An 11,951-nucleotide genomic window follows, 5' to 3' on the forward strand; every position below is an offset into this window, starting at 1 on the left:
CCTGTTCGTCGATTTTGATGTTGCATAGTGTGTCATTACAAGTATAATACATTTGTGGTAGTATTTCATTAGAATTATCAATAGATGAAATCGAAGAAAAAAACAAATTTAATGCTTCAATCTTGTCTTGGTCGGAATAAGCTACTTGTCTTAAACCGTTATCATTCAGTATTTGTATTTGGTGGTATTTCGTTAGAAAATTTTATATCAAATGAATTTTTCATCAACTTCCAATATAACTCATTGTTATTTTACTAGAATCTTCCAAATAGGTTTCTAAATTATCGTAGTAGTTTGAAATGGCGTGTTTGGGTTTTTTCATATTGTTGACTGAATTACGAACTTTTCTATAAGCAGTCTTATCGGATATTTTTTTTTTAGTTTTTTTTTAGCTTTCTTAAACTTATGAAGACGGTTTCTTTTTCTTATTGTTTTACGTAACATTGTATCCATCCATGGTTTGTCACGAGGGCGAATGGTTATAGTTTATTCAGGTATGCATTCGTGAACACAGGAAAGGAATTCCGATGTAAAATTATCCGCAGCAATGTCTACAGATTCAGCTTCGTTAATGTTTTTTTCTTTTGTTTTATTCTTGAACACTGCTTTTTTATATACCGGTATAAATTAAAGCTTTTTATTCATATATGTTTATAAAGTGTCATGTTCATTAAATGTATACATTATTTTCAAAATGTAAAGTGAAAGTAAATCGTAATGTGTACAGACATATCAGCTCGATCCTAGCTAATGTGTAAATATTTTAATTTTTTATTTCAATTTTGACCAGCGTAACACGCTTTATATGAAAAATTTTACAGTTGTTCAGTCATTTTCAATTCGAGTAAAACTAAGGAACTATTGGACAAGGTTATATTATTTACACTCATGTTGTATAGCTAATAGTTTAGTATCTGATCTCTGAACGCAAATCATTCAAAATGAACGTATCAAATTTTGATAATGTGAATTATTTACAGTAAATTAAAATCGTGTATCTTTTAGTATCATATAACTATTTAAAAAGGAAACCTCTTTTTGTCAATATGAAAAAAAGCATTAAAATTTCATTTAAAAAACACGAATCGAAAAACGATGTGCGAATAATTCAACAAAGCAAATTACTAGATGACGGTATTTTCACTTAAATGTTTCCATTTTAAGAGTATTATAAAATTTCAAAGCAATTCTCTAAACGGATCGCTGTTCATTATATCATTGCTTTTGTCTAATTTATAGTTCATTAATTATTCAAAATAAAATTCCCAACTGATCAATCCAATTGATTAACAAATAGTAGTGTGTTCATTATACATCCCACTTAAAAATGGGGGAGAGGGGATATTGATGGGTGTCCGTCCGTCCGTTACGCACTGAGATACCTATCTCTTATATGAAAATCCTCATTAACCACTGAATTTAAATTTGATGAGACTCTCATAACTCATCCTATACCACTGAATAAAATTTGATAATACTTTTACAGTTCTTTATTACATAATGTCATTGTGCACCTCTTATTTTACTTTTTAATCTGACACTTAGTTCGGTTCTCCTCAATATACTATAACATGTACATTACGCAAACTTCTGCATGGTTTCTTTGATAAAATGACATTAAAATTCTAATTTCTTACAGTGATCCATATGAATAGAATACTGAAACAGTAATGTTCTGCAAATAATTGATTTGTGATTTGATCATAATTAGAACAATAAAACAAAAGGTATTTCGGTTAGCTGGTGTCACAAAAACAACAAAACACCTGTTCTGGTTTTTGCCAATGTATCCACGCAATGTGGAAGCATACAACACCGGAAATGAGCGAGATGACTAAGACCATTTAATTCTCCAATTCTCCATTTCGAATGACCTCATAATTTTGGGAAATAATACATAAAATAACAAATTTCTACAATGTGTTTTAAGAAGACAGCGAACAGTATTTAGGCTCAAAAGTCCATGCAAATAATACAGACCAAGACAAGAGAAAGCACGGACCTCTAAAACACCAGAGGTGGAGTCAAGTGCAGTGATAGAGTGGGCATCCTCTGGCAACCGGTCTCACCCGGAGTGTGCTCCCTGCCACGGTTTAGACAAACAGAAGGTCTGTAGACAATTCAGTATGTAAATAATTGTTTAATGATATATATGTTAATGATAGCCAGCATTTGACTTTATGATTGTATTTGCTGACAGAGATTTAATTTCGACAATTGAACTTGCGAAACGATGAATAAAACGCAACTGTCGATAACATTCTTCACCACAACTTCTTAATTTGATCATTGATGTGCCTCACTTTGGATATTGAATTATTGATCGTTTAGACAAACTCCATATGCGAGTGGTGAAGAATATGTATAAAAAATATAAAAAATTTGGCAGAAAAATTGACGTTATCACGTATCATAAAACCTTTGTTGTTTATGGGTTACCAGGTATTTTTCTAATTAAAAGTCCAAATATGAAAAATCAAAATCTGTGGTATCTTTTACTTTAAAGGGATATATCAAATCAACGTAGGAATGAAAATAAATATTATTTATTTATCTAAATGTTTAATTAAAAGCCACAGCAATATACTTCTTTTACTCGTAATTCTTTTTTACGAGTATTTGAATAAATTCTGCTTCATAAAAGTTAGTTTGTCATAGAGCTTGGTTGATAGATCACCATTTACGTCATTTTCAAGTAAAATACCCAAATATGAAACAGATGTGTCAGACTCTGTGGTTTCTTTTATTTATATATCTAAATGTCGAGTTGAAAGCTACAGGAAGTGTTTTCTTGTTTTCAAGTATAAGATTTTGGAAAAATTCTGCTTCATAATGGAGATATGAATACAAAAATAAGTCTGTTAATAACGGGGTGCAATTGGTTCCCATGGGAATTCCAATAGATTGTGGAAAACCTGGTCTCCAAAAACCATATAGATATTGTCAATCAGAAACTTAAGCATCTTTTTGATGTGAACTTCGGAGTATCAGAATGTTTTAACAAAATAATTTTGCAAATGACCAACGAGAAGGTAAGTATATTTTCGAGTTCCATTTTTATTGAAAAAAACATCTGTTTCAAAGCAGTTTCAAATTTTCTCTGTACTTCAAAATATATTCTCTAAAAGAGGAATTTCTTAATTTTTACAACGGAAATAAAAGTCATTCCTTAATAAGAATAGATTAAAAAGATTGACAATTCAACACAATGAATACAAATAAACTCAGGGAAGTAATGCTTCCCCGCTTTCGAGATCTTCTTTTGTTGAGATGCAGTGATATGTGGCTAATTAAAACTGTCTTTTTGTCTTGTCTTCGCTTTCCACCGTGCACAAAATCGCTCTATATGCTCTACTCTATGTATGAAAGTCATTTTAATATAAACAAAATTTACTGTGTTTCTGTTATATATTGTTTTGAAAAGCTTTTATTTAAATTTAATTATAATTATTTAAAGATTATGCAATATTGTTTGAAAAATCTCTATACTTATATACTCATATGTTTGTAAACCTTGAGGTAATTACTTAAAAAGAAAAAAAATTGAAGGTGTTCAACTGCATTAACATGGGTGCAAGGAAGGATATGGGTTGTATTGATTAAATGAACTTTGAATGGGATTCTAACAGATTTTATGAATATGTTTTGACGAGTCTAGCTACTGGGTATTATAAACTTAAAGGTACTTTTTAATTATCTAAGTAGTTTTTTTTATGAAAGATGTAATTCCATTCTTTTATCTCCATAATAAAATGGCAAGCCTCTTTTATAGTTCGGAAGTCATAAAAGATACAGACACGTTTTCCGAAAGCTTAATTGATAACCCTTGTTATGAATTAGTCAGAAAGAATGTTTTATAACAGGTTTTTTTTTATTTGTTCTAAAGAATAGATTGTGGTCCATTTAGTAAATTGAATTCACTATTCCTTTTATTTTCGTTTTAGTGATCCATTTAAAATCCTATGCGGAGGACAACAATGAATAAAAAAAATTGGCGAGAAGAAACTTTGACGAGCTAAAGCCATTCGTCAAATTCGTCAATGTTACCTCCTCGTCAAACTTTCCACTTTTACAGTAACTTGTTACATGTAAGATTTACAGCAATTCAAACCCTTGAATTACAAAGGATGGCATTTTGATATATTTTGTAGTCATAAAGACGTTATTTCTGACCCCGTAACCGATGTCCGAACAATTTCTGAAAATGTATTTTCTTCAGAGTAATTTTTGATACCCCCGCTTTTGTGAGAGCACGTAAGAATTTAATCTCATTCGCCTTTCGTTCTTTCTTTCCTTCAATCAAAATAGGTCGCCCGTGTGGTGCAGTGGTTAGAGCCTCTGCTCTAGAGTCACGAAGTAATGAGTAGATCCTTATGTCATGGGTTCAAATCCCACTGTGGGACGTTGAGACCAGTCTTTGGATGCATGAGACCGTATAAACTGAGGTCCCGTGTCAGAGTAGGTGCTGGCATGAAAAAGATCCCTCTCTGCGCAATGGCCCTGAGTACCGAGCTTAGGTCAAAATTTGCAGCTCTCCACCGGCAAGTTGTGGCGTCTCCATTTGAGTGAAAAATTCTCGAGAGGGACGTTAAACAATACATGTACTAGTATACAATCAATCTGTCGGAATAACTTAAGCTTGATCATAACTTTTGAATGAAAAAAGAAAGATTTTAATTATTTCATGAGAACATAACCTATGAAAGGGCATTTCCAAATAAATTTTTAAAAATATGACTTTTGAGTCTATATGCCCTTAAAATTTGGCTTTTAACACAATATACTTTAGTCATGAATATAACCAGATGCAGAAAAAAATTACAAAAAACCCATTTTTTATGAGAGTACTTGTATCCAAGTAAATTTTCATTAATTGTATATATGAAGTAAGCTCAACATATGTTCTCTTTCTTTTCTTGCAGTTCGCTAGACTAAGTAATTATAATGACTGTTTACAAATGCTATTTTTTAGAACTCATGATACAATGCATGCATACCAATGATTGATTTTTGACAAACATACACCCATGAAATAACCAGATGCAGAAAAAAAAAAATCACAAATTTTGGTATGAGAGTACTAGTATCCCAATTTATTTTCGTTAATTGTGCATGTGAATAAAGCTCAACATATATTCTCCTTCTTTTCTTGTACAAATATGATGAAAATGTCAACCTCTGAAATGTTTCCAAAATTAAAATATATTTAAGGAATGAAAATACAAAAAAAGAATTCAACCTTTTCCCCACATGTTGGTATTTTGTTTTTGTTTGTTTTTTTTTTTTAGAAAATGATCAACAGCCAATATATATGCATGATGTAGGAATAGCAAAATCTTTTTCTACAATTGTATTTCATACATATATTTACATGACTATCTTAGAAGTCCTTGATATGTATACACTGCTGCTACAAGCAGAATTTCATTTTCTCTTCTCCCACAAGTAATTAGCACAAGTTGCTCGTTTTAGGAGAAGAACATTGGAATTACATTATAAAACATATATGTCTAGTTTTTAGTTTCTTTGAAAACAACAGTAAATTTGCATCATTCTTCATACTGTAGATTCCTTAATATAAGCGTGGAATTAATTATCGCATAATTTTGCGAGAAGCACCAAAAACTAAATTAAATTACTCGTATTTATTTTTTTTATGGTGCTAAAATCTATGATAAAACTTTTGATCTCACGATTTGCTGTTGAAGAGCCCATTCAAGATAAAAAGTATCCGCAAAAAATAAGGAATCTACAGTACATGTATTCATTAGCGTGAACTAGCAACAAATATTGCACTTTTTGTTGAGTATATTGCAGATATTTCTCATTTTGAGGAAAAAGAGACTAAACTGATGCAATAACAAATTACTACATATACATGAAAAGGAAATATTTATCTTTAAATAACGGGCTTCATATTTTAGCGGCTTTGGCGCAGAGAAAAATGCACTAATTCATGAATGCTGTTAAATATTCATTTATAAAAAGAATATACATCAGGAATTTGTGTAGCACTAATTCATTAGTACGCCAACAACTCCACACCCATTGATTGTGCTAAATTTTGAATACGCCAAATTATGTACACACACAGTATTCTGAAGTTTGTGCATTATTTGATAATACAGTTAATATATTTTCTGGATATTTTTAAAGAGAATTACTGTTTCCTTAAGACTTTTCAAAAATCTATTTTAAGCAAATAATGAAGAGATCATATTTGACAGAATGTCATTGAACAAATATTAGTTTATATTTTTCAAAGAATGCGTCAAATTTTCTGATTTGAAAAATATGTTTTTTTTGCATGCAGAGGGTATGTTGAATAATCATGTATCATTTGAAGAGCCTTTTTCCTCTGGGTTACTATTCTCTTCCTCACTCTCTCGTTCATTTGGTAACATGGTATCATTTTCCATTAAAAGTTTTAACTGTTCTCTGGCACTACTTAAGAACACATCCAAGCTAGCATGCTGTCTTTGGTGCAATTGTCTATCCATCTACAATAAAGGGTAGCCACATTTAAAAGCCACTTATGTCAGAAAAGTAGAGATATTTTTATATTATGACTTCTCTAAAATTATAATAATGTTAAATACCCCTGGTACTTTCATAAAGTAGTTGTCCTTTTGCTGTAAATACAGCATTTAAAGAATAAACAATTCAAAACAAATAACTTCCTAAACAAATATGGCTCATGGTTGAAAAAAAAAACCCAGCATTCTGAAACAAATTGCAAGAGAAGGATTTTTAAACTTCTTGTATGACAATTATTCATTTACAAATGATCCAAATTCCTGTGTCAGATGACAGGACTTAAAACACTGTATTCGAAATCTAGCTGACCTGCCGATTCTCTTGTAGATATGTCCGCATTTCTTGATTGGCAAACTCAATAACACGATCCATTGACTCTTTGTGAGATTTCCTCTCTTCCTCCATATGCTTCTTAAGCGTTTCCTGAAATTAAAAACCATCAAATTATGAGAAAGGGGAATATATTTCTGCATATATATTTATATAATTATAAAGTTCTTCTATAATACATTAGAATCAAATACAAGCTTTGTCTACACCTTTACAAATTAATACGTAGAGAGGAGCAATATGTCTGACATACATAACCTCGCCAAAGGAAGATGTTATTTGTTTTTTGAACACCTGAATGACCTCTTACAATCATAAACATTCTGTGTGCTTTTAGATCTATCCCTAATTGTGCCTACCTGAAACTGCTTCCTTTCCTGCTCCAGTAAATTCTGGGTTTGACTCAGAGATTGCTGTTTTGTTTCCTCAATAAGCTGAAGGAATTGATCCTGTATTGAATAAACACAGTGCTTAATAAAATTATCCCAGCATAGAGTCAAGCATCTACTCCAATTTATTTTCAAACCTTAATTTTCATGCATCATGTATCTTTTATGAATTAGGGTAGCCAGGATGAGTTTTTATGCTTATACAGAACTTAAAACATAAAGATGTCATAAAATGATAAGAAAACAAGAAATAACTTTATAGTTACCTTTTGTTCTGTCAATTGCTGTGCACCTCGTTCCCTTTCAGCTGAAACTGCTTCCTGTACAAGATCATTAATACGATCTTTTTCCTTCTGAAAATATCAAGTTTAACAAATTAATAAATATTCCTTATACAGATAAACAGACTTATAATGAAGTGTCAAGGGCTGACGATTTTGATTCATTTTATAACTTTATTATAAGTGTTTTCCGTTAAATCTGTTAAGTTTACAATGTATACTTATGTATTTTAAAGATACAAGGAATGACAACCACTTTGTGTCAGCATCAATTCATTAAAAGCCTGTTAGCCTGTTTTACTATACATATATTAAACTACATTTGTCTACATCAATACATTTTTGATTCAAGAGATTGTATTAGTGTAACCTAAAACAATATGTCGTTGTAAACTTATTTAAACCTGTAATTCTGATTGCATTTCTTCCTGTATCTGTTTCTTCTCCTTCTCTAATGTTTCCTTCATTTCCTCCTGAAGAACAAATCGAATCAATTGACTGGACAATAAAACAAACAAATCAGAACAATTGACTGGACAATAAAACAAACAAATCAGAACAATTGACTGGACAATAAAACAAACAAATCAGAACAATTGACTGGACAATACAACAAATAAATCAGAACAATTGACTGGACAATAAAACAAACAAGGTCTTCCTTCAAAAATCAAACCTTTAAAGTAGAAATATGTAGATTAAAAACAATATCATCAAAATCTGTTCACCTTAAAAGTGTGAATGGATTCTTGAGCAATACGTTCAAGTTCTTCTTTGAGGCTTTGTCTCATTTCCTGTACAGCTGCTTCCATGTCTTTATTCTACAACACATAAATATTATGATAAAACATGGGATAATAAGCAGTTATTTAAGCCATCTGTAGGGTAGGATGCAGTTATGGATGAAATAATTGTCCAATACTTAAATACAGTAGATTAATACTTGTATAGCTGTCAAACGTTCAGAGTACCTGCTGAGCTATAGCTAACTCTAACTGGAGTTGTCTCTCTTTGTCGTTTTTCTGCAGCAGGTTGTTGACTGACTCTTGGTGATTCTGTAAACTGGACTGCACCAAGGTCTGACAAGATAGGAATATCTAGTGTACTTGGAGATTATACACATGTACTATAGCAAGCAGTATTCTGCTACATGTCATCTTTAAAGGAAGTTCTACATACATGTACTTTCATCTAAACAAATACCTGAAGGGAATAAAGCATTTTCATACTGACAAACAGCGATTAACAATCACCATGTTTATTTGCTATATATAGAGAGAACTACATTTCTAACATTACATCATACCTTGTATTCCTGTACAACACTTCTGACAGCATCTGAAGATTCACGTTGAATTTGCCTCAGACTCAGTTGTTGTTCTACAGGCTGAGCATCCTATTAATTAAACATAATCTCAAAGTATGAGAATTCAATGGTCTGCTGTATTGTATAATTTATGAAACCCCTACTAAAAGTATACTGATTTCTAATTTATATCTGGACCGAAAGAGGACTCAAATCTTAACTGGACCATCAAATCATTCAAATCTAAATTTTTTTTTGAGGAAATAGAATTTTTGTTATTTAATTTTCAATTAATGTGGCACCGATGTCCTATTAACAGATCTAGAGTGATCCCAATGAAGAACTTACATGAGAAAGAATAGGGGGCACTATATTATTAGTGTCTGGTTTCTGAGGAACTTTAATCTCAGCAATATTTAGTCCCCCTCCCAATCTTATATTATTATCTTTTGTTGTAGATGTGTTAAGCTTGAATGGCTGGGAGGAGCTGCTGTGTTCCGGTTGAGCGGCTGCGTCTTGTCTCTGGACTGGCAGTGCAGCCCCATCACTTGTTCCTGACTGAGAATTGTGGGATTGGAATGTTTCAGAGTTGTTAGTCTCTGTGCCATTAGTTTCCTGAATGTCAGGTACTTGGAGGGCACTAGCTTCTTGATTTGGATGAGAATTCTGAGAATTAGGTTCTGTTGCTCTGTTGAAACTACCATCCAGAATGTCATTTACGAGGGATGCTGCATTCTATAAAGCAATATAAATTAATACTTGTACATAATTATATTATTCTTTTCTAAAGATAAATGACTAAATAGTAAATCATTCATGGATGTAGTTTGTAATAGCAGACCAAGATTTATTCTGTTGGCACTTTAAAAGTTACAATGTATAAAATTGGAATATAATCAGTCATCTTTAATTTACATTATTTGGACTGTCCAGGGCTGGGGGTAACTCTTGAGGGGGTGTGGTCGGTCCCTGATTGTTTGTCACATCCCCATTGGACAGCTGAGTCGGAACTGTTGGATCCAACACTGGGGGAAACTGGTTCTGAACACATAACAGGTCTGGTCGCATTCCAACCTGACTCCGAGAAGCTGAAGAGATAAACAGAACCTTTAATAAATGAACATTAATTAAGTTTCAGTGAATGATGAAACACTAATGAAGAGACACCCCCTGTTCTGGCATCTTTAAAACATTTATCAGCACTTTTGAATAAATTTATGATAAAATTTATAATTATACTTTAAAATTAATTTACATCACACAAGTGAATGCTAAAAGTAAAACTTGACACAAATGATTATATGTACAAATGTATCCAAAGATTCATCTCCTTTAGCCCCTTAGCAGAAATACATTTTCTGAGGTTGCATTGCACGGTCATAACAAAGCTTATCAAAACATTGACAATTTATTCAAGGATAATTGTATTTCTTATAGTTTATTCGGAAGTGAGAAAAGATTATGTCGAATGAATGACTTAAAACTGACTTTTGAAAATTTAAAAGTACCGTATAATGCCTATTAACTGCCCCAGACACTTAGAAAATTGCAAAAGGGAGGCGGTTATTTTAGTCTCTCTTTATAATATTTAATGTCATATTTTAAACTTCAAACATTTGTTGAAAAAAAAAATAAATTCAAAGAACCTCTAAAATAATGTCTTATTTTACTTTAAGTGAATATAATCCACCCAAATTATGCTAAATCATTCATTTCCACAGAGAAATTGGATAATAAACAAGTTTCATTTTCACTTTCTTCAAATTTTGGCAGACTTTTGATACGATTTTAGATGATTTTAATCACTGTACAGAGGGCCCTTATTTCCTGACAATTGAAAAAGACCTAGGAGGGTGCTTATAGGGGCAGGGGCAGGGGCGGTTAATAGGTATTTTAGGGTATTTTAAATTTAAACTTTATCATGTTTATATTAAAGGCATCAGTCCACAAACTTATTGATAACCCCCTGTACAATCATTAACACTGGCTATCACATTGATAACTTCATGATTAGAGAGATGGATTTTAGGACACTCCCTACCAGTGTCTAATATTGCCCAGGGTGAAGGGCCTGCTTCCACACTTGGCTGAATCTCATCTACTACTGGAAACGCAGGATCAGCTGCCTGTAAAATTTCAATTCAGGTAAACATCAAGATTTTTTGTTTAAACCATGTTATTCATGGATTTCTATTAAATTGAGAAAAAAAAATCATATTACTTAGTTTGCATTACAACTTACAAACAGTTGCTTTAGCAGAACTCATCTTTTAATACAATATAACATCAATAGGTTAGTTGACATGGCAAAAAAGACTAAAACTAAAAATTCTTGACTAATGTTTAACCCTTTAAGAGCCAATAGATCCTGTGTAATAGTATTTAGTGGCAATTATTATGGGGAAATGTTTTTGGAAATATATGTTTATATATTATTTACAATCATTTGTATATCATAAATGTAGTATTGACATCAGTACTAGTACATGTAGTATACACTGTAATCGTACAAATCCACCAAAGTCCCCAAAATCATCATCCTCATCATCCATCCTTACTTTTCTACATAACAACAAAAGGTCTATATAAAACTCATATAAAGTAAAATAAATCTTTATAGTGTTGTACACACTACACTGATTTGGGAAGTATACATGTAAAGATCACTTTAATAGAAAACAACATAGACAATTTAGCTATGTAGCAATTACCTATATCAGCAGATTGTGATGGACATATACTAATTACTTTCAATGTTAGGTTCTTCTAAATCAAACGTTTGAAAATGACATATGAAACATCGAACATCATCTAAACCCTCAATTTAATTTTTTTTTCATCGTTCTAAAGAGATGTATGAATGTTGTCTTACTAAATTATTGATCAACGATTTGTAAGAAACGTTCAACAAGGCAAATAACAGCAAGGAAACACGGGAAATGAACAATCAATGGGACTTCGTGGAAGCTGACATTTTTGGTAGCGTTCATAATTTAGTAACTCGTACTTCATTGCAGTAACTTGCGTTGTTTGACACGACAAAAAACACAATGTATCAGTGATTTTGATTGTTTAGTAAAAGTGAAAAACACTCTTTAAACATACTAT

General features: G+C 31.7%; 1 protein-coding gene across 2 annotated transcripts; it reads right to left on the reverse strand.

The window, feature by feature from the left end:
- Positions 1-5,060: 5,060 nt before the first annotated feature.
- LOC134263295 (coiled-coil domain-containing protein 91-like) lies at positions 5,061-11,889 on the reverse strand. Of its 2 annotated transcripts, none has more exons than XM_062745633.1 (13): positions 11,716-11,889; positions 11,353-11,405; positions 10,885-10,971; positions 9,759-9,931; positions 9,192-9,578; positions 8,844-8,933; positions 8,509-8,616; positions 8,266-8,358; positions 7,942-8,010; positions 7,523-7,609; positions 7,227-7,316; positions 6,847-6,960; positions 5,061-6,500 (listed from the first exon to the last, which is right to left on the reverse strand). In XM_062745633.1, exons 2-13 carry the CDS (start codon positions 11,393-11,395, stop codon positions 6,330-6,332), a joined length of 1,512 nt encoding a protein of 503 aa, XP_062601617.1. In that variant the 5' UTR covers positions 11,396-11,405; positions 11,716-11,889; the 3' UTR covers positions 5,061-6,329. The 2 variants fall into 2 exon arrangements, with proteins under 2 accessions (XP_062601617.1, XP_062601618.1); XM_062745634.1 differs by having other exon boundaries at positions 11,765-11,879.
- Between the last annotated feature and the right edge of the window lie 62 nt (positions 11,890-11,951).

Source organism: Saccostrea cucullata, unplaced genomic scaffold (genome assembly GCF_032062105.1).
Source record: "Saccostrea cucullata isolate Sc308-1 unplaced genomic scaffold, CSIRO_AGI_Scuc_v1 ctg867, whole genome shotgun sequence".
Classification (NCBI taxonomy): Eukaryota; Metazoa; Mollusca; class Bivalvia; order Ostreida; family Ostreidae; genus Saccostrea; species Saccostrea cuccullata.